The 23834-nt window shown below is 35.3% G+C and overlaps 1 protein-coding gene across 3 annotated transcripts in view; it reads left to right on the top strand.

Moving 5' to 3' along the window:
* Nucleotides 1-23834, top strand: part of LOC131168361 (actin-related protein 8) — a 69847-nt gene that overhangs the window by 24290 nt on the left and 21723 nt on the right. For 2 of the 3 annotated variants that reach the window (XM_058127730.1, XM_058127744.1), the window contains exon 7: nt 10724-10805. The exons of the other annotated variant lie outside the window; for it this stretch is intronic. In XM_058127730.1, the coding sequence (XP_057983713.1) occupies nt 10724-10805 (82 nt within the window). The remainder of the gene's footprint in view (nt 1-10723; nt 10806-23834) is intronic. 3 annotated transcript variants of the gene reach the window in all.

The following is a 23834-nucleotide window of genomic DNA, read 5'->3' as shown; positions in this document are numbered from 1 at the left end:
GAAATTTAGGACCATGGATTTCATATATTTTATATTTTTATTTATTTATCCTAAAACATCTAGATTCTGAAACTTCTTTCCATAATTCTAACTTATATGCTAATCCACCCTTAGTTTTATCAATCGTGATGATATCATTTGCAAACAACATACACCATGAAACCTCGTTTTGGATACTTGTATTAAGTTCATTCATCACTAGATAAAAAGATAAGGGATCAAAGAAGATACTTGATGTACACTTATTGTGATTAGAAATTTCCTAATCTCCATCGTACATATCCTTAATGAAATCAGTATACTTGCTACATACACTCCTTTTTTCTAAAACCCACCACAGAACTTCCCTAGGGACCCTATCATACGCTTTCTCTAATTCAATAAATACCATATGCAAGTCCCTCTTCTTTTCCCTAAAATTTCCATTAACCTTCTTAAAAGATATATAACTTTATGGTAGATCCCCCCGGGCATAAAACCAAATTGATTTTCGAAGATCTTCATTTCTAGCCTTAATCTTTGTTCAACTACCCTTTCCCACAGTTTAATTCCATAATAGTTATTACAATTTTGAATATCTTTTTTATTTTTGTATATAGGTATTAAAGTGTTTTTTCCTTCATTCGTCAAGCACTTCATAGTTTTATAATTGTGTTAAATAAATTAGTTAACCATTTAATTCCATTATCACATAGGCATTCCCAAACTTCAATTTGAATTTTATCGTGTACTTTATCTTTTCCATTTTTCATTTTTTTTAATGCAAACTTAACTTCATTAGCTCTAATTTTGCGAATAAATCTCATATTATTATTCTTTTCCTCATTTGTCAATTCTATGTTTAAGACTTCTATTTGGTTTTCATTAAATAGCTTACTATAGTAACTTCGTCATCTTTCGTTTATGTCTTCTTCCTTAACCAAGACAATATCATCCTCACCTTTTATACATTTTACATTACGTAAGTCTTTACTCTTCCTTTCTCTAGCTTTAGCAAGTTTAAATATGTCTCTTTCTCCTTTTTTTGTATCTAATCTAGCATATAAATTATTAAATGATCTATGTTTAGCTTCATTAATGACCTTTTTTTATATCTTTTCTCACCTCTTTATACTTTTTCAAAGTTTTCCATGTTTCTACATATTTTCCGTTTTATACCAAATTCTTTTTGTCTTTACAGCTTTTTGAGCATCTCAATCCCACCAGCAACTTTCTTTGCTTTGAGATTATCTGGTTCTTGATTCACCTAAAATGACTTTTGCTATTTTTTTTTTAGTAAAGCTGCCAAAGAGTGTTTGTGTCTACACCATCCTCAATTGTCCATCACCATCTTTGATAATTTTATCTTTAAATTTTGCTATATTTTCTCCCTTTGGGATCCACCACCTAGTTTTCTTGCACTGAATTATATCATCCCTTCTCGTCCATTTTTTAATACATACTAAAACTATGTTTTGTGGTTAAGCTTTTACTTGGGATAACTTTACATTCCTTACATGATAAATAATTTACCCTGCTAGTTAAGAAAAAAATCTATTTGGTTTTTATTTTGTCTACTTTTGAAGGTTATTGAGTGTTATTCTCTCTTTTTAGAGCAAGTATTCATTTTAGTAAAACCATATGATATGACGAAGTCTAAAATCATATCCCCAAACTCATTTTTATCTCCATATCCATATCCTTTGTGTCCTCTCATAACTTTCATTATCTCTTAGAATATGTCCATTCAAATCTGCTTGTATGAATATTTTCTTAGTCCTTAATATCCCTTGTATAATACTATCTATATCTTCCTAAAATTGTTTCTTAAGGTTTTTTGCTAAGGCTACTTGAGGGGCATAAGCACTAATGACATTTATTATCTGTTGGCCTATGACCATCTTGGTTTTTAAAATTTTATTCCTTACTCTTTTTGACATCTACAACACTATTTTTCAAGTCTTTGTCTACAATAATTCTTACTCATTCTTATGTTTTTCTTTTCTCATGTACTAAAGTTGGAATCCTTATTTTTCAATTTCTCTTGCTTTCTCCCTTTCCCACTTGGTTTCTTGAAGTCATATTAGATTAATTTTTCTTCTAATCATTGTGTCCACTATCCCCATGATTTTACCCATAAGTGTCCCTATATACCAAGTTGCTAATCTAATCCTGGTCTCTTAAACTAGCTTCTTTACTTGTCCATGTCCAGAATGATGTAGGAACCCTCGTATATTTGACACCGTACCTAGGTACCGACCAGCGTGTCACTTTAGCTAAAAATTTAAAAATGTTTGTAAAAAGGAATCCTAGGGGTTAGGGTCCCCATTCAAGTGCCTAATCCACTCTCCACAATTGGTGCACTCTTACCTTCCTCCAGTGTTTCCACATTGCCACCCTCTTTTTCAGCAATAATCACTGTTGCAAGCATGTCTAGGAATGATCCATGTTCTACCACCCCTTCCGATGTTTAAATCTCCTTCTTAGCGTTGACATGCCTAATTGGAATTTTGAAACATGAATCCACTATGTAATTTGAATTATTACCGACAAAAGTGGACAACACCAAGACTCTACCAATTTTTTGTTGTTAGCAACAGGCGTTGCCATCGATGCCTCCACCATTCTCTCTTGTAGCAAAGTGCCACCACGGCCCTTGACTAAATTGATATTGGTGGGGTCAGCCTTGTTAGTGTCATTGATGGTGAGTTCAAGATAGGAGTGCTCATTGAGGGTTGAGAAAGAGATGCTTACAAGGATATATTGTTGGTAGGTTGCTAGTCATGTCATTGATTGAGAATTTCGTTTCAAGTTTGATGCAGAGTAGTAATGAGGAATTACTGCCAAGAGAGACATTGGGGGAGAAATAAAGGAGAGGAGAGGTGACGAAGAAGGAAGGGAGAAGGGAGAAGTAGACATTGAAGGGGGGAAACACATGTTCATTTTTCAGTTCAAATTCACGGAAAATGAGTCTTATGTGGCTTTCACACCTTATTTATAAGAAATCTTAAAGTAAAAAAATGCAAATAAACCCCTAAAAACACAATGAATTAGAAATAAATATTTAAAAGATACATCTATTACAGACAACAGCGACAACAAACCAATCCTTAAGTCCCACCAAGTGGGGTCAGTTACATGAATCTTTTTTCACCAATTTACACGATCATGGGCAATTTCCTTCGACAATTCAGGGTTATTAAATCCTTACTATCTCATTCCAAGTTATTTTAGGTCTACCACTTCCTCTTCCACTGCCCCTCATAGTAACTAGCTCACTCCTCCTCAGCGACACACTATTTGGCCTATGTTGTAGATGCCCAAACCATTTGAGATGTCCCTCCCTTATCTTATCTTTTATAGGAGCTACAACTAACTTACTACTAGGCACCTCTATTATAGACAAAACCCAAATACTCATAACACGACTACAAATTAAACTGTGTACGCATGATAACTACTAATAAACTAACATATTTGAGTTCAATCCCTTGATCCTATTCTTCCAAAATAGTTTCCAAATTGGGTCAAAGTGATCCATCCAATAATCTGGTTCCCATCCTAGATTGAAGTTTCAACAATGTTGTAGTCTATGATTGGTTGACTTTGGAGATTGGCTGACGAATTGTCGACACTCTGCTACAACTTGCATGTATCAAAGAAGCAAACAGTAAGCTAAGGGTTGGGAGGGACATGCACTGCCACATGTAGGCATATATTACAGCCTTGCTTCTGGTGATTTAACTGAAAAAAGACGCTGTTTGGTAGTGTAGTTACTAGTTATTACCTAGTCATCATATTAAGCTCCTGCTTCTGTTATTCATAAAGCATGAAAGCTCATAATAATTTTATTCAATTTCTACATAATCTATTGTTTATACAAATAATAGATTCTGTTATGGATAGATCTTGTGAGTATGGGGAGAAGTTGAAGAGGATATTAATCATATCATGTGTAGAGTTAAAGTTAGTTGGTTAAAACATGGAAATGCTTCAGGAGTGCAGTTGCCAGATACTTCTGAAACAAAGGATTTAATAGGACAATTGTATGACAAGCAAGCTATGCTTTATGGATCAGAGTGCTTGCTAATTAAGAAAGGAAATATACGAAAGTAAGTGTAGCTGAAATATGAATGTCAAGTTGATGGTATTGCTATAAAGACAAAGTAAGAAATGAACATTTATAGTAGAGTGCAAGTAGTTGTTGTAGAAGATAAAGGAAGTGTGATGAATATGGTTTGGATAATGCAGCATAGATCAATTAGTCAACTAGTGAGAGAGTAATTTAGTTGATGTTAAGAGGTTGTAGGAGGGGGAGGGATAAACCTAGAAAGACTAGAGTAATGAAAAAGGATTGACAGCACTCCAGTTTTGGTTGATGTTACCATAGATAAGCAAAATGGAGAGAAACATTTCATATAGTTGACCTCACCTTGTGAGACTTGAAGATCTGCATGTTTTTAGTCTAAGAGCACTACGCCATTGAATTCTGATTTGAATTAATTTCATGAAAACAATCTAAATTATATGCTGTCAGAGAGAGGAAGTTCCTCCCCCCTGCCGTTTTTGTGGTTCTCTAGTCTATGAGAATTGAGTTCATTAAGAATTTGATTCCAATTGCTTTTCTTGAAAACCTATTTTCATATGATGCCAATGAGAAATAAATTTGATTTTTCCAAATAACGACAAGATTCTTGTTGTTCGCTATTATAAATGGATGGAGTTCATTAAAATTCTGATTCTCTTGAAAATTCATTTTAGATCATATGATGCCAAAACTAAAGGAAGTTGGTTTTTCCTACTAACAACAAGAGCTGATGTTTCCCTTTTATTTTGCATCCCTAAGGATTTAGAAAAGGAAAAAACACAAAAAGAGTGTCATTGGTTGGTTTTCCATTGAACAAGTGAGCCAGCCTCTGTGGATTGTTTTCAGTTTTACCCCCATGGTTCACACATATGTTTGCATAATGCATGAGTAGAAAATGCTCTGAATCATGTGATTTGGTAGAAAAGGATTCATATAGCTGACCCAACCTAGTGGGATTTAGGGCTTGTTGTTTTTGTTGTTGTTGTCGTTGTTGTATGAATATGGTGGGGGACGTTCCCATCGGATCCAATTGAGAAATACACTACAGAGAAAAATGGAATTTTTTGTAGATCACATTTCAATTTTTTTGAGAATTTGTTGAAAAAAAAATTCTAAGGATTTGTGTTAGACATCGTAGCCCGAGAGTATATACGATATGCCCTGCAGCGGATATACAATAGAGTTAGAGGGGGCGGGTGAATGGCTTGTTTCGTGTATTAAAAAATTCTCTCTACAAACTGAACCTACCACTCACACAACCCTTATTACTAATAATTCAATAATTATAAAACATCCGGTTGTGCTTGGATCCTTTCGAGTATGTATCCATTTGATCTTTCCTTTTTTATGCCTACTCGTTCCGATCTTTGCCTCTCACTCAGTACTTCAAGCATTTGCCACTTGTACCTCTACTAACCATAATTGCAAAGATAGGAAAACACTAGGAACACACAAATAGGTTAATATCATCAAAACACATTAAATATGATATTATAGCCAACAAGGCTAACATTCTCTCCCGTTTTGATGATGTCTAACCTATTACTAATTTACATAATCTTTGCATTTGAGTTTGATTTACCATAGCTTATTATGCAAAGATATGCTAACCTAGAACCACTAATGGGTTGTCATCATTAAAACAATGCAATTAAGCTCACATTGTCTCTAAGGCTAACATTCTCCCCCTTTTTGATGATGGCAAATCATTGGTGTTCTCCTAAAGGGTATATATTAAAACTCTCCCTCAAAATATGCATATTGTTAAATGATTAACATTTGCTCCCCTTTACTATATGCATATAAGGCACAATAAAAGCATTTCATATTCATGGAGCTTTAACATGCAATTCATAAGATAGAAAGTTCATGTAAGATAGGACAAGTAATAAGCAAGTTGAACTTTCATGCAGCCATATGCATTCTACCCCAAATGCATTTCACTTCTCCCCTTGACCCTCACATAACACCACACATCATTCTTTTAACAAAGAGGACATTCTACCCCAAATGCATTTCACTTCTCCCCCTCACCCTCACGTAACACCACACATCATTCTTTTAACAAAGAGGACACCAAACAATCATCTTCCCCTTTGATCATCATAAAAAAGAGAGACACAATTCATTTTACCTAAAAATGATTTCTCCCCCTTAATCTAAGATTCCATGGTGGTGAGGTGAGTGTGTGCTAAACACATATGTCAAAAATTTGCTAAACCATAACACTTGAAAAACCAAGAATGGTTTTCTTGCAAAAAAAACATAAATGATGATCTCTAAGAATTATACCCTATGATGTAGATCAATCATTCAATGCAAAATTTCCAAAAGTTGTTATGATTAGCTTTTACTAAAGCTCAAGTCCATGTATGGGATGCTACGCTTTTATGAATTCTACTATATATCCAAGCAAGAGCATAAATCATCAAAACACATCATAGCATGCTTTTGAATCAAAGAATCGAAACCTTAGAAATTCACAAGAGAAAACAAGATTTTTTTCAATTACCAAGCTTGGAGCACATGCTATTTCATCCCATAAAGCAATAGCCAATATTTCAAAAGGAGGTTAACCAATTTTCAAGATAGAAACAATTAAAGCATTGAATTGGTTTTAATCAAATGAACTCATTAATATTGACATGATTCTCAAGAGATTTCCAGAAAAATAATTTAATACAAATTAAAAAGCAAAAACTGGAATTTTCATGTTTTGAGCACAAACCAAAAATAAGTGTTTTTATTTTAGCATAAAGACAATTTACTTTTTCAACACTTATTCACCTAGGTGTGGTTTGAATCTACCTAAGGTCCTAAACTTAATTCCTAATCTTAGGTCCTAAGGAAGCACTTCAAGAATCACGTGTTCCCTTTGGGTACCCATTCTTCCTTGGGTGCCAATGAGTTTTTCTTTACTACCCATTCCAACTTCTTTTGTTTGCCTCTATTTCCTCTATAAGGGCAAAAATATCTTATGTGACCCTTCCTTTCACAATATAGACAAATTTTGTTTTCATGTGAGAGTCTTATTTCCATTATTTTTGCTTGTGGAGGCATACCCATGTGACTTATAAGAGGTTTTCAAATTCTTTTTGGAAAAGTTGTTTCTTTTAGCTCCTAGGAATTTATTTGAATTTTCTTTACCTCTTATGACTTTGCCATGATCTTCATTTTTATTTTTCAAGATAGCATTTTCTTTCAAGACATTTTCAATTTGATTTTTCAAATCTTTTACCTCAATTTGAAAAGATCCATGGTGTTTTTGAGCCTTTTCTGAAAGCTCCTCATTTTCGTTTTTAAGAGAAGTATTCTCCTCTTTTAAGATGGAACAAAGGCAAGATTCTTTTCCTTTCCATTTTGACAATTTATCTTCCAAGCCTTTGATTTTGACTTCTAATATTTCGTTTTCTTCTTTTAATGAGGATTCCTTAAGTTTAACCATAGCAAGCTCTTTCTCAACATTTTTGTTCTTTCTTTTTGCTAAGACTAATTCATCATACAATTTAGCCCAACTATCTGTTAGTTCATCATAAGGAGGAGTATCATCATCATCTTCCGAGCTTGTTCCTTCTTCTTCTTGTTCGTTGGCCATGAAGCATTGATGTGCTTCTTTCTCAAATTTGCTTATTTCTTCATTTCTAAAGTTTTGTTTACCTACAAGGAATTTTCTTATGTCACTTATGAGTGATTCCATGACATTCTTATTATTTTCATCATCTTCTAGAATTTCTTTGGAATTTGGGCTAGATGATTTAAAAGCAAGGCATTTATCCTTCCTAGGTTTTTTAGGATCCAAAGTTGTATTTTTCTTAAGTTCATAAGTCATAAGTGACCCAATAAGCTCATCAAGTGTGACTTTGGTTAGATCCTTTGCCTCCTTAATCGTGGTGGATTTTGCATGACAAGATTCGGGTAAAGATCAGAGAACTTCTTGAACATTATCCTCCATAGAAAATGTTCTACCGAGTGCTTTCAAGCCATTTGTTATGTGTGTGAATTGTGTAAACATGGAAGCAATTAATTCACCCTCTTCCATTTTGAACATTTCATATTTTTAACTAACATATAAATTTTAGACTATTTGACTTGTGACGTACGTTCATACGTTACTTGGAGTTAGTCCCAAATTTCCTTTGCGGTGTTGCATCCGCAAATGCGGTTGTACTCCTCATCGCAAACAGCTCAATAAAGGAAATTTTTTGTTTTGAAATTGAGTTGTGCTAACCTTGATTTGGCATCCGTCAATTCCTCCATTTGTTTCGGTTCACCTTCTTCATTTTTGAATTCGTAGTTTCCCTTGGTGATCACTCTCCACATTTTGAAATCGTAAGATTGAATGAAGATTGTCATACGATTTTTCCATGCCGGGTAGTTGCCCCTGTTGAACTGTGGTGGACGATCTACGGATTGTCCTTGAGTAATGGGTGCTTCAAACGTATACTCCATGATCTTTACGCTTTGGATTGTACTCTGTTAAAGCAAGCGTCCGGCTCTGATACCACTTGTTAGACGTCGTAGCTCAGGAGTATATACGATATGCCCCGCAGCGGATATACAATAGAGTCAGGGGGGGTGAGCGGCTCTTTTGGCATTTTAAAAAATTCCCTCTACAAAACAAAATACTTGGCAAGATTCAAGCAATTATATCACAATATATGGAATTTAAATCATGCACGAGATAAACAATAAAGAGTAGGGAGAGAGAAGCTTAACACCGAGTTATTAACGTGGTTCGGCACCCAGCCTACGTCCACGACTTAGCACCAAGCCAAGGTCCACAATCCACTATAATCGCTCCTTCCCCGGTGGAACAAGCCTTACAAACTCGAGAACAAATTCCTACCGCTCACGAAGAGCCTTTACCGATTCTGCTCACAAAGAACCTTACAACTTGGTTCACAAAGAACCTTTCACAAGAAGATGGAAGATTACAAAGAATGCTCCTTGCAATGAGCAAATATGATTTACAACTCAAACCTCACACTACTCTCTCAAGAAATGATTCAAACAAGATTTAGAGGATAAGAGAGTTTGAGCACTTTGTGAATATGAACTATATGCAAGGTGCAATGTGCTAGGTTTTTGAATTTAAAGGTATTTCTCACAAATATGATCAACAATATTAAAAAACCCCTCTAAACAAGTTTAGGAACTTGTATTTATAGCCCCCAAAGCCCCTAATAGCCGTTAACTAGCCGTTGGGAGCAATGCCCAACAAAACTAGCCGTTTTCTGCCCGTTAGGATGCTGGGTTCGAGACCGCTCGTCGATGAGTCCCCTGTAATGTCGACGAGACACCTCTGTACCTTCGTCGACGAATGCCTGTCCTCATTGACGATACTCCTCTGCAAGTCTTAGGTGGGTCTTGGTATCTCTTGGTCGATGATTCCCCTGTATACGTCGACGAGTCACCTTCACACACCAGTCAACGAATCCCCTGTATTCGTCGACGAGTTACCTCTGCAATTTCAGGTGCTCTCGGGATCTTTTCATCGACAAGTACTCTGTGTAAGTCGACGAGTTGCCTTCACACACTGGTCGACGAATCCCCTGTATTTGTTGACGAGTGTTTTGGGGCTGAAACTCACACATTGTTTTTCCTTGTTCTAAAAGGCCTTTTAACACTTAAAACATTTCTTGGACAAAATATAAGAAAGATATTAAGTCTAATGAAGTTCAAAACTTGTCCAAGTGAGTTTCCCCTTGATTATAAGATATCTTGTTAATAAAAACCCTTTTGAAAGCTTGTTTGATATCTTATATGCCATTATGTCCTTTTATGAAAAATGCTTGACTTCTTTGAAGCTTTTGGACATACCACTCGTTTTGACACATTTGGGACCAAGTATGAAAATGTTTGTAAAACCAAGATGTTAAAAACTTGTCTCTTTGAAAACCATATTGAGTTTAGGATTCATTTAACAAACTCTTTAAGTTTAATTTTGAAAACCATGAAAGGTGAGTTTGTGTTTATGTCTTTAGTGTAATCCTATAAACTCATGTGTCCTAGTATGCATGTGCTTTGCTTAACTTTTGCTTAGAAATCATGCAGAAACAAAACGCAAGAGTTACAAACTGAACCTACCACTCACACAACCCTTATTACAAATAATTCAACAATTATAGAACATCTGGTTATGCTTGGGTCCTTCCGAGTATGTATCCATTTGATCTTTCCTTCTTTATGCCTACTCGGTCCGATCTTTGCGTCTCACTCGGTACTTCAAACATTTGCCACTTGTGCCTCTACTAACCATAACTGCAAAGATAGGAAAACACTAGAAACACACAAATAGGTTAATATCATCAAAACACATTAAATATGATATTGTAGCCAACAAGGATAACATTCTCCCCCTTTTTGATGATGTCTAACCTATTACTAATTTGCTTAATCTTTGCATTTGAGTTTGACTTACCATAGCTTATTATGCAAAGATAAGCTAACCTAGAACCACTAATGGGTTGTTATCATCAAAACAATGCAATTAAGCTCACATTGCCTCTAAGGCTAACAATTTGGATGGACAAAAGTCCCATGTCCCAACTCCATAAAAGTTATGTATTCTTTTGGGCAATGGAAAACTGTCTCCATTGTTGTTATTGCATTATCTTTAAATCAACTAATGCATTGTCCATCTTGTATGAAATGTAGGCAACTTTAGTTTTGTTTGCAGCAAAACAAACTTCAGGAATTGTTGTGAATATTGGTTTCCATCAAGCATCTGTTGTTCCAAGTAAGCTACTTTGTTCTTTTTCTTTATCCCTATCCCTATCATGTATAATGCAAGATATAAGACTCAGCTGCTCATCATGAGTTGAGCCCTTTTTTTTTTTCCGTACTATGGCAACACACACACATACCCACACACACATATGGGAAGGGGAAACACCGTGAGTAGAATCAATATAGCTACAAGGATTGGAGTTCAGATAAATTTATGTTGAGTGCTATCAGCTTCTCTAAGTTTTGGTCAATATTTAGATTAATCCTCCCATTGTACTCCTTACTGAGATCTAATGATTCTTTGCTTTCATTTATATTTATAGACGATGTGTTACTATTTAATTCTGTCTGTTTTGTTTTCGTTGATTTTCATGGTAGAGAAAGAGCTACCATTGTGGGAGCCTCCCGCTGTATTTATAGTAAAATCTGTATGGAAAGGCATAAAGATTATAATGTCCTTGAACCTTGAATACTTTTTAACACACTTTTTTAATCCTTTTCCTTGGATTAGAGCATGTATATCATGTGTAAATGCCTAAATTTTTCCAGGGTCATCTCTGGAACCTCTAAAAATGAAATTTAAATTCAATTTCACTTATTGGTTGGCAAAAATTTAAATTGCGTTTTCCTTGCTTGCGTATTACACATCACACATAACTTTGTTAAGCCGAAGCTGACCGAATATTATTCTTTATTTCATATTATTTCCATTTTCTAGTTCTTGTTTTGCCACATGGTGCTGTTGATTTAATTTTATAAAATGCTCAAAATCCTGAACTATAAAAAATGCCTTTTGTTTTTCTTTAATTTATTTCTTTAATGTTTTTAAAAGACATGTACATACAAAAATTTCTCTTCAATTTATTTTTCCCTAAAGAAAGGAAAAAAAATTAAAAAACAAAAAATGAAAAAAAATCTCATTTATTTTAGATTCCCTTTTTATTTTCCTTGGTGCATAAGCTTACGCACATGGATTGGCATATTCACTCAAATGGCATTTAAATTAAGATAAAATTCAAGCTACATTTAATTTAGTTAAAATTCAATTTAGTTGAAAGCCAGAATTCACTTGACCTAATCTGAATACAAAAATTAAATTCAAGTACAGTCCAAAGTCCATTTCAAACAAAATCCAAGTCTTAAATCCTTCTCTCTTATTCATGCTCTCTTTTCATATCTGGCCCCTTGTCGCTCCATCATATCCCATCTTCCTTGACTGCAACAAAACCATTTTTGGCCATGAGAGCTTCGACTCATGTCCTACTTCCTCATGATTCATCTTCAGTGGCAATCTCACTTCTCCATGCCTACATCTTCCTATGCCACAGTGCCTCAGTCCACCCATATTACTACTACTACTTCTATCATCTTTCACTTCATTCTCACAACCATGGAGCGAAGACCAAATTACCAAACTTATAGAAGAATACAGAGAGAAACCTCCCTTCAGTTTTGTAGCAATAGGAAGAACCACCAATATCATCTAGTGTAAACAACTCAGCCATGAACTCCAATACATCATATACATATTTAATATAAAACACTACTGGGTGAAGGGGATGGTTCTCTCTCTTTTGCAAATGACTTTCATTCTCGCTCTCTTGATCAAGATTCAAGACCATGCTGCTGTTAATTATTGATAATGGGGATTCGTTCAGTAAAGATTGAAGGGAAATCCAAAGTAGGAAATGAGGGAGCTTTGTTCATTCTTGAGAAGAGTCGATAGTGCAATCAGTGGGTTTGATTTTTGTCAGTTGCAGCAAAATGGTTTTCACAGGGTTCTCATCTCTTGCTGGAAGTTTAAGCAAGGGTTTGCATAGCTATTGGGTGGGTCTTGTTGATTATTGGATGGTGATTTGTGTGATGGGGCAGGGAAGTTCCTGGAATTTGGGCATGGATGGAGAGGCAAAAGATATTCTTTGTCCCTGAAAGATTTAAAGGCTCCGGGTGGTCTCAGTTTGGGGAAGAGTTCGATGTTTTTGTGAGCTCTTGTCTGTCTAGTATTGATGGAGTTGATAGTAAAAAGAATAATGAAAATAAATTCTTGAGTCAGATAGTATTAGGAAAAACTGATGTTGATGGAATTTGTTCTATTCCTAAGGTTGATGCTTGCTTGATTCCTAACAATGGAGGATTCTTAAGAATGGAGTTTGCTCGATTCTTAAGGATGGAGATTGCTTGATCCCTAAGGTTGTGCCGGAGGTGGTGTGTGTTTGATATCGGGGGAAGATGTAAGAAGAGATCCTGCAGACAGATCTGCATGATAAATTAATGCTACTAAGGGAGGAAGTGGAGGAGGATAGACCAGAGGCGGCTAGGATTCATAGATTCCATCCCAACACTCACAAATCAGCAATCACACCCAAAACAAGAAGAACAATCAAAACTAATAAGGACAATCACAAACTATGTGAAGCGCCGATACAAGGACAGACAAGGTGAACAACTCACTGATAGATATAGCACTGCCACAACACTCGCGAATCAGCAACCACACCAAAAACAAGAAGAACAATCAATAATCGGAACAATCACAAACCATGTGAAGCACCAACACAACCACGGAGAAGGTGAACAACTCACCGAAGGATATAGACTGCCACAACCTTACAACTAAATATATGAACGTTGCCATGGCGCCAAAACACTCACAAGGAAGCAAACTCTAAATAGAAATTAATAGGATACCACGAGTGCATGGTCGAAAACGGTTGAATTTTTAAGCTAAAAACTAGCCTAACAGCTTGATAATATAGTCTAAAGAAGGAATCAGAGCATGGCAGAAGTAAAAAAAAAAAAAGTGACCAGAACTTCACTCACACGTTGGTGCGTGGGGTTGGCCCTATCAGCATTTGGCTAGCGCATGGGGGCGTGTGGAGTGCCCTCTGGCGATGGGATTTTGTGGGGTGGATCATCGGGGGGGGGGGGGGGGGTGTCTGATTATGCCTGTATGGTTGGTTTTGTGATTTAGTAAAGAATGGAGGTGGATCTGGGAAGAACAGCCACAGGAATTGTGTTTTCTGGCAACGGCCGAGGGAATTAGGGTTTAGATAGGACCATGCCCCGAAACCTTGTTAGATGACCACTTTACCTAAAAGCTTAAGCTATTAGGTTGTGGGCCAACAATGTATATCAAGATTTAACGAAGGTTATGGCCATAGAAGGTTTTGGTTTGAGGTGGAGGAAATGGATTAGAGGGTGTTGATCTTCTATGGCATTTTCTGTTTTAGTTAATGGCGAGGCTAAAACTTGGTTTGCGTCTAGGGGTTTAAGACAAGGTAGTCCCCTCTCTCCTTTTCTTTTTACCATTGTGGTAGACGGTTTGAGCAGAGTGATTGAGAGAGGTGTAGATAGAGGGATTAAAGTAGGTAACAAGGGCTGCATCATTTCACACCTTTAGTTTGCAAACGATACCATTCTCTTCCTAATTAGAGCACAGGTGTGTTGATGTTAATGTGCACATGTTAATTTACTGTCAAAAAATGTGCACATGTTAATTTCAATTCATTAATGAAGCATTTTAACATTGTTGTTATTGTTATTAGAAAATCAAATAGGTGTTTATATTTTCTTTGTGTTTTTTTTATTGTCTTCGTATCACCAAGTTCAAAGCCAGTTGCTTTTGCATGGTTGCATGCATTTGACTCCTCCAATAATGGAGAACCAGGGATGGGGCATTTTAAGCCTCACCTATTTACACTCTAAGAGTGCATTTTGTCTAGTTCAATTACTTAATAAACTATCTCGGTGATTGTATTAGATAGTTGTGATGCTTTTGCGTGATTCACACAATTTCATTCTTGTGCATTATCTGCATTACTTTCTTTGTGTCTCACATAATTATTCACGTAAAACTCATCTTAATTTGATTATTGTTAATCAATCCAACAACGAAAGGTTTGGTTCTTTTGAAACCTCTCGCTTTGAGAGGCAAGAGGCTCTCATGGTTTTGTTAGGAAAAAAAAGAGTAAAAAGGGGCTTAGTAATACTACTTTAAGAGTTTATTTGCCTCCACCAAGCTAGTTTATTGGCCTTTTGGGAATTGGCCCTATCACTAAATCCAGGTTATGGAGTTTGAGCTAAATAAGCCATGTCCAAACAGTTTGTACTCTTAAACACTACTCTATCAAGCCTAAGCCTAATTCAATCTTATTAAACAAACCTATAAATAGGCCTAATCCAAGCTTATTGAACAAGCACAAACCAAGCCTATAATCGAGCCGTTCACGAGCCGAGACCATTCATGTTCCGTTTAGCTCGTTCACTAACGAGCCTCAAAATTGGGCTTGGGCTCAGAAATTGCTCCTTTATGTAATCAATGAGCCTAAACGAGGTCATACTAAGCCAAGAGTTGTTTGCAACCCTAAATTTAACAAGTTGAAAGAATAATTTCACTTCAGAAGATTTTGTTGACATTCATTTGAAATAATAAACAATAAGAATGAAAAGGGAGAACGAGTCAACAATCATTGTGGCAGCCTCCAAATGTATTTACAGTGGCAGCCTCTCATTGTGTTTATAATAAAATCTGTACATAAATTCATAAAGACTATAATGCCCTTTTAACCTAATATACTTTGTAATAAACTCAACATAGCTCTTAACAGTTTTTTAATGTAGTTCTATTTATCTTTATCCTGTTTTGATAGTGGAAGGCGCAACCTTAAATTAGGTGGCTACTCCAGATGCCGTCTTACTACTCTTCCTGGAAACTCAAGCATTGTTCCTTCCTAGTTGTTTGGCTGAAAAGAACGGTGCCTTTTGATTGCAGCTCAAAGAAGATCTGGATGAGGGTTCTTAACAGTGTTTTTGGGAGTATTTGGAGGGGAATGAACTGGGAGTTTTTTACAAAAATAGGTTCAAAAGTTGGTGAACAAACTGTGACATAATCGCATAGCTGCCTCTCTACCTGAGTTTTCTTCTTCTTCTTCTTCTTCTTCTTCTTCTTCCTGCTCCTCCTCCTCCTCCTCCTTCAAGGTCACCTTCAAGGTCGGGTCCATTGACTCCTTAAGTGTACGTACTGAATCAATTTAAAGTTTGGTACCGACATAGATGCACCCGGATTTTGTTGGGCTCTATACTCCATGGACATCCAGGGTTCGTCATCAAAATTCACACCCGCATTGTATGTCTGCAAATTTATCTCTCAACTCCAAACTCCATTGACAGAAAATCTGGCTAAAACAACGTACAATCACTTTTGATACGTGATCGCCCAATCTATTGGTTTCAGCAGTATCAAAATTGAAATATGATCAAGGTTGAAGGAATGCTTCTTTGTGCACTATTGAACTTTCTCCCATACTCCTATATCAGGGAATGTGTTTTACGAAATTTTCAGCTATATATACGTTATAAGAAGAACTTTGGGGGTCCAACGTAATTAGAACGTTTGAATCATCATTTACCGATACTTTCACATACACTAGACTTCCATTGCCCCCTTGTGGATATCTCAAAATCAAATTGTATGCTTTGGATTTTTTTTTTTTTTTAATGCATTGTATTATGTGTGTGGTTTCTGCTAGTTGTTGGGTGTGATTTAGAAAATTGTCCGTGTAATAAGTTTGTAAAATATATATATATATGCTCAAACATGTGCTTCGCCCGTGTAACATAAACCCTTTGTACACACAGTCAGTCCCAAGCCCATATAAAGGAGTAGGGTTGTGTTAAGTAGCTTATAGCCAGCATAAAATTTTGTCAGATCTTATTATCATGAATTCTTACCAGTTTCACTTAGGTCAAGGCAATAGACTAGGCCAATATAGAAGGGAGAGGGTTAATAAGTTGGCCCAAAAAATTTAGATAAGGATAACAACTTGGAATATAGGGACTCTTACGGGCAAAAGTATGGAAATAGTGGAAATAATGTTTAAAAGGAAAATTAACTTAATCTGCCTTCAAGAGATGAAATGGGTAGGAGATAAATATAGAGAAATTAAAAAAAATCAGGATTTAAACTTTGGTACACTGATAAAGAGAAACATAAAAATAAGGTGCAAATTATTGTGGACAGAGACCTAAAAGATTATGTAGTAGATGTTAAAAGAGTAAGGGATAAGATCATTAAAGCTAGGATAGCTTTAGGCCTGGAGATAATGAAAATCTTAAAAGATAATTTTGGGAAGATATGGACAATATTTTACAAGAGATACCAACGTTTGAAAAGACATTCATAGGAGTTGATTTGAATGGTCAAACTGGAAAGGATAATATAGGATTGAGAGGATACATGGAGGCCATGGATATGGAGATGAAAGTGAGGCTGTTCATACAATCTTAGATTTTTCCATGTCTTGCGATTTGGTTATATTGAATACTTGCTTTATAAAAAGAGAAGAACACTTAATAACTTTTAAAAGTGGGTATAATAAAAGCCAAATGGATTTCTTTGTAACTAGGAAAGGGAATTGTGTCATGCCCCGAACCTGCCAGGTGGGGCCCGGGGTGTGATGAGACATTTCACGCGCATCTCTGATACCATTCACGCAACGGAAAATAATTAAACATACTCCAAATAAAATACCAGAGTACTATATACAACCCAAAAAGGAGTATCCAATCACATATATTACATAACTAGAAATTCTAAAACATAAACTGTTCTTTTAACCGCTTAATATTACCAAAATTCTAAACCTTGCCCCAAGAGCTTTCTAAGCTCGATCACTTGAAGGACCTGAAAAAGATAATAATACGCCGGGGTGAGACACCTCTCAATAAGGAAGAATAAACTATAATAGTGTGTGGCAAATAAGTTTCAATATATATAAAATATAGCCGTTTCTTAAACCACCACAACAGAGAATACACATGCATATCCAAGCACACATACATGAATATTTACCGGTGAAAGTTCCTGAGGATAGGGAAGATTACACACCCATACATGTACCTTCCCTTTGCTCTGATACCGTTTGTAACCTTGGCCGATTAAATTCAAGTGCGGCCACAACTAATACTTATTAGGGCATTCACCTTACTCAGTAGACCCTCGTGCGGAGAGTTTTACTTCGCCCTATTTATTTATGCAATTAAATCCAAGTACATAAGCTCACACACAATCAAGTCTAACATATCCTAGAATTTCTATATACAATGCCACAACACATCCATACAGGATACTACACACTTCATTCACACCCACACAAGGTCTATATCCACGCAGGATTCACAACCACATAGGTTACCATTCCACACACACACAACCCTGTTCATAGTAAATCGGTAAAACGAACTCCTCATTCCATTGCCAACGTTTTACCCTCTTTATAAATGACCATATAACGACCTCCTCATGCCATTGCCAACGTTATATGATAATTTATATCAGGTACGATATAACGACCTCCTCATACCACTGCCAATGCTATATCGCAATTTACATGAACCACATTACACATCCAATGCATTTACAACATTATTCACCACCAGACAATATGTACAACCAGAAAGAATCCACAACCAGGCAGTATTCTCAATCAAGCAGTATCCACAAACAAGTAGTACTCACAAACAAACAGTTTCCATAAGCAGACAGGATTTTCAACTGAACAATATTCACAACCATTTAATTATAAAAGGTTATTCTCATGCCACACAATTTTTCCCAAATTCAAAATCATCATTTTTCGAATGCCTAAACCGTTCAGAAAATCATACTATAAATATACAGTTTTTATACTCGAAACTAACCGGTTTAAAATTAATAAAAACTGGTATAACTTACTTCCCTTACCTGTTTTTCTGAAAAAGACCTGAAACGAACGGAAAAACCGAAACCCTAGCTGCTCAAATTTGCCGAGGATTGACGACCTATGCGTCGAGAAGAGAGGAGGAATGGATCGTGGAGCACCCGGGAGCTATCAGGAGACTTAGAGTAGAGAGAGAGGTGAGAGAGATTCGGAGTTGAGAGAGAGAGAATGAATTTCCTAAAAAAAAAGACCTAAGATCTATTTATAAGTAGGTTGACCCCGCAGAAAACCGACGACGGTTTTTTTGGCCACCCTGAAACCGTCAACAGAAAACCTGAGCTAGAGAATCCCGAAAGCCTTTCTGGAGGAAACCGTCGATGATTTTGTTTGGGGTTCCCCAAACCGTCGACGGTTTTGTCCTGTCTTTCACCGTTTTCTTATTTTTCCTCTCCTTTATTTATTTCCCTTTTCTTTTATTTATTAATATTTTATTTTTTGGATTCGGGTTACTACAAATCGTCTATCTTGTAAGGATTGTAAAGCTATCCCAAATGAAAGTTTGGCTACACAACATAGAGTCTTAGTATTAGATATGCATATTAAAAAATGGAAGAGAAGGATTAACATAAATCAACACAAGAGGACTAGATGGTGGAAGCTGAAAGGAGATAATATAGTAAAATTCAAAGATAAAATGATCAAAGAATGTGATTGGGCAGTAGGGGGTAAGGTAGATGCAAATACTGTTCGAAATAAAATGGCTAATTTTGTCGTAAGGATACAAAAGAGGTCTTGGGCGAGTCTAAAGGAAAATATTCGGGTAGTAAAGGAAGTTGGTGGTGGGATCAAGAAGTCCAAAATACCGTTAAGACAAAAGGAAATTGGTATAAATATGATGAAATTGTAGAAATATAGAAAATCTTAAAAAATATAAAAGAAGCCAGAAAAAATGCAAAAAAGACTATTAGTAAGCTAAACGTAGAGCTTATGACACTTTATATACTAAACTAGCTACGAAAGAAGGAGAAAAAGACATTTATAATTTGCTAGAGCTAGAAGAAAAAAAAATGCAAAGATTTATGTAATGTAAAATGCATAAAGGACGAGAATGATGATGTCTTAATTACATAAAGAGAGGTGGTGAAGATACTTTGATAAGTTGTTTAATGAAAACCAAAATGAAAGATTGAACTTGAAAGTGATAAATGAGGAGAAGACTAATGATAGGAGATTTATTTGCAAAATTTGGGTCCATGAAGTTAAGATGACATTAAAAAAATGAAAAGTGGGAAATCTATAGGACCAGATAAAATACCAATTGAAGTTTGGAAATATTTAGGGGATAAAGGAAATATTTGGTTAACTAATCTATTCAACACTATTATAAAAACCTGGAAAATGCCAGAAGAATGGAGGATATGTTAGTACCTTTATACAAAAACAAAACATTCAAAACTGTAATAACTATCGTGGAATTAAGATTATGAGTCATACGATGAAATTATGGGAAAGGGTAATTGAACATATAATAAGAGACTATAAACGAAGATTTTAGAAAATCAATTTGGTTTTATGCTTGGGAGATGAACAACAAAAGCTATTTATCTTTTAAGAAGTTAAATGGAAAATTTGGGGAAAAGAAGAGGGACTTGCATATTGTTTTCATTGACCTAAAGAAAGTATATGATAGAATACCTAGGGAAGTTCTTTGGTGGATTTTAGAAAAGAAGGGGCTTTATAGAAGGTATATTGAGACCCTTAAGGATATGTATAATAGTGTAGTGACTAGCGTTAGTACTGTTGGAGGGGAATCCAGAGATTTTCCAATCACAATAGATGTACATCAAAGATTCTACTTTGAGTCCTTGTCTTTTTATATTGTGTTGATTGATGATAGTAGAAGTGGAGTGGAATCTAAACTAGAACTTTGGAGTACTGCATTAGAATCTAAAAGTTTTAGGATAAGTAGGAACAAGACAAAATATATGAAATGTAATTTCAATAATGTAAGGAGTAGTAGTGGAGAGAAGATCAAACTTGATAATCAAAAAACTAATAGTAGTAATAGATTTAGATATTTTGGCTCTATTATGCAAACGAAAGGGGAAATTGAAGATGTAATATATAAAATTAAAACAGGATAGGTAAAATGAAGGAGTGTGTTAGGCGCGTTGTGTAATCATAGAATACCTTTAAAATTAAAATGGAAAGTTTTATACAACAATTATAAGGCTAGCTATGCTTTATCGTTTAGAATTTTGGGCAACTAAGAAACAACATTTTAAAATAGTAAAGTTATTGAAATGTGAATGTTAAGGTGGATGAGTGGTTTATCAATAAAAGATGAAATAAGAAATGAGCATATACACAATAATAGAAGCATAACACCGGTTGAAAACAAAATTAATGAGCATATACACAATAATAGAAGCATAACACCGGTTGAAAACAAAATTAAGGAGGAGTGGTTTAGATGGTTTGGGCATTTGAAACTTTGGCTAGTAGAACATCTGTGAGGAGGAGTGAGTTGGTTATTTTGGCACGAAAGGGGTAAGGGTAAGCCTAAAATAAATTGGAATGAGGTAGTGAGGAAGGATTTAATAGCCCTTAATCTAATAGAAGAAAATGCTCTCCATCTGGTAAATTGGTGGAAAATGATTCATGTAACCAACCCCACCTAGTGGGACTTAAGGCTTCTTGTTGTTGTTGTTGTTTTGTAACTTTATTCTCCTTCTAACCTAAATTGCCTTTGTCGCGCTTGTGCTATATTCAATACCAGTCAAATTCTTGGTAATAGATTCATGTGTCTAGTTTGATTTATTGAAGACTCTACAACAACAACAACAACAACAAAACCAAGCCTTAGTCCCACTAAGTGGGGTCGGCTATATGAATCCTTTTCCGCCAATTTATGCGATCATGGACCATTTCTTTTGATAGATTCAAAGATATTAAATCCTTACTCACTATCTCCTCCCAAGTTATTTTAGGTCTACCCCTACCCTTTCTACTGCCCCCCACAGTAACTAAGTCACTCTTCCTCACAGGTGCACTATAAGGCCTACGTTGCAAGTGTCCATACCATCTGAGTCGTCCCTCCGTTATCTTATCTTCTATAGGAGCTACACCTAACTTACCACGAATATGTTCATTCCTTAATTTATCTTTCAATGTTATACCACTCATCCATCTAAGCATCCTCATCTCGGCAACTTTTACTTTTTGGATATTATGTTTCTTCGTCGCCCAACATTTTGATCCATATAGCATGGCTGGTCTTATAGCTGTTCTATAAAATTTCCCTTTCAATTTTAAGGGTATTCTACGATCACATAGAACACTTGAAGCACTTCTCCATTTTACCCAACCTGCTTTAACTCTATGCATTACATCATCTTCAATTTCTCCTTCAGCTTGCATAATAGATCCAAGGTATCGAAATCTACAAGTGTTATTTATTTCTTCATCATCAAGTTTAACTTTGTCTCCAATATTCCTCCTATCATTACTAAAATTACATTTCATATATTCTGTTTTATTTCTACTTATCTTAAAGCCTCTAGATTCCAAAGCTTCTCTCCATAATTCTAACTCAGCCTCTACTCCATCCCTAGTTTCGTCAATTAATACAATATCATCTGCAAACAACATACACCATGGAACCTCCTTTTGAATACTCTTAGTCAATTGGTCCATCACTAAACCAAAAAGATAAGGACTCAAAGCAGATCCTTGATGCACACCTATGGTAATTGGAAATTCTCTAGTTTCTCCATCTATAGTCTTTACACTAGTCATTACTCCATCGTACATATCCTTAATGACATCGGTATACCTACAACATACACCCTTTTTTTCTAAAACCCACCATAGAACTTCCCTAGGTATCCTATCATATGCTTTCTCAAGGTCAATAAATATCATATGCAAGTCCCTCTTCTTTTCCCTAAACTTTTTCATTAATCTTCTTAAAAGATAAATAGCTTCTGTGGTAGATCTCCTAGGCATAAAACCAAATTGATTTTCTAAGATCTTTGTTTCTAACCTTAATCTTTGTTCAACTACTCTTTCCCATAGTTTCATCGTATGACTCATAAGTTTAATTCCACGATAGTTATTACAATTTTGAATATCTCCTTTATTTTTGTATATAGGTATTAAAGTGTTTTTTCTCCATTCATCTGGCATTTTCTTAGTTTTTACAATTGTATTAAATAAATTAGTTAACCATATAATTCTGTTATCACCCAAGCATTTCCAAATTTCAATTGGGATGTTATCTGGTCCTATAGCTTTCCCATTTTTCATCTTTTTTAGTGCAAACTTAACTTCGTTAACTCTAATTTTGCGAATAAATCTTATATTTTTAGTCTTTTCCTCATTAGACAATTCTAAATTTAAGTCTTCTATTTGGTTTTCATTAAACAACTTACTAAAGTAACTTCCCCATCTTTCTTTAATATCTTCGTCCTTAACCAAGACAATATCATCCTCACTTTTTATATATTTTACATTTCCTAAGTCCTTGTTCTTCCTTTCTCTAGCTTTAGCAATTTTAAATATATCTCTTTCCTCTTCTTTTGTACCTAATCTATCATACAAATTATTAAATGATCTATGTTTAGCTTCACTAACGGCCCTTTTTGCATCTTTTCTTGCCTCCTTATATTTTTCAAAGTTATCTCTGTTTCTACATTTTTGCCATGTTTTATACCAAATTCTTTTTGTCTTTATGATTTTTTGTACATCTTTATCCCACCATCAACTTTCTTTGCTATTTGAGAATCTTCCCCTTGATTCGCCTAAAATCTCTTTTGCTATCTTTTTAATAGAGCTAGCTAATCTATTCCAAAGAGTATTTGAATCTATCCCATCCTCTAAGGTCCAATCCCCATCTTTGATCATTTTATCTTTAAATTTTATTATATTTTCTCCTTTTAGGTTCCACCATCTAGTTCTCCTACACTGGTTTATTTTATCCTTTTTCTTCCATTTTTTAATGCATATATCTAATACTAAGACTCTATGTTGTGTGGTTAGACTTTCACCTGGAATAACTTTACAATCCTTGCATGATAAACGATCTACCCTCCTAGTTAAAAAAAAATCTATTTGACTTCTATTTTGTCCACTTTTAAAGGTTATTAAGTGTTCTTCTCTCTTCTTAAAGCAAGTATTTATTATACTAAAATCATATGACATAGCAAAGTCTAAGATCATCTCCCCAGACTCATTTTTGTCTCCATAGCCATATCCTCTATGTATCCTTTCATAATTTTTATTATCTCTTCCAACGTGTCCATTCAAATCTCCTCCTATAAATATTTTCTCAGTCCCTGGTA

This window comes from Malania oleifera, chromosome 1 (genome assembly GCF_029873635.1).
Source record: "Malania oleifera isolate guangnan ecotype guangnan chromosome 1, ASM2987363v1, whole genome shotgun sequence".
NCBI lineage: Eukaryota > Viridiplantae > Streptophyta > Magnoliopsida > Santalales > Ximeniaceae > Malania > Malania oleifera.
Note: the sequence above shows the minus strand (reverse complement) of the source record. Positions and strands in the feature narration are given on the sequence as shown.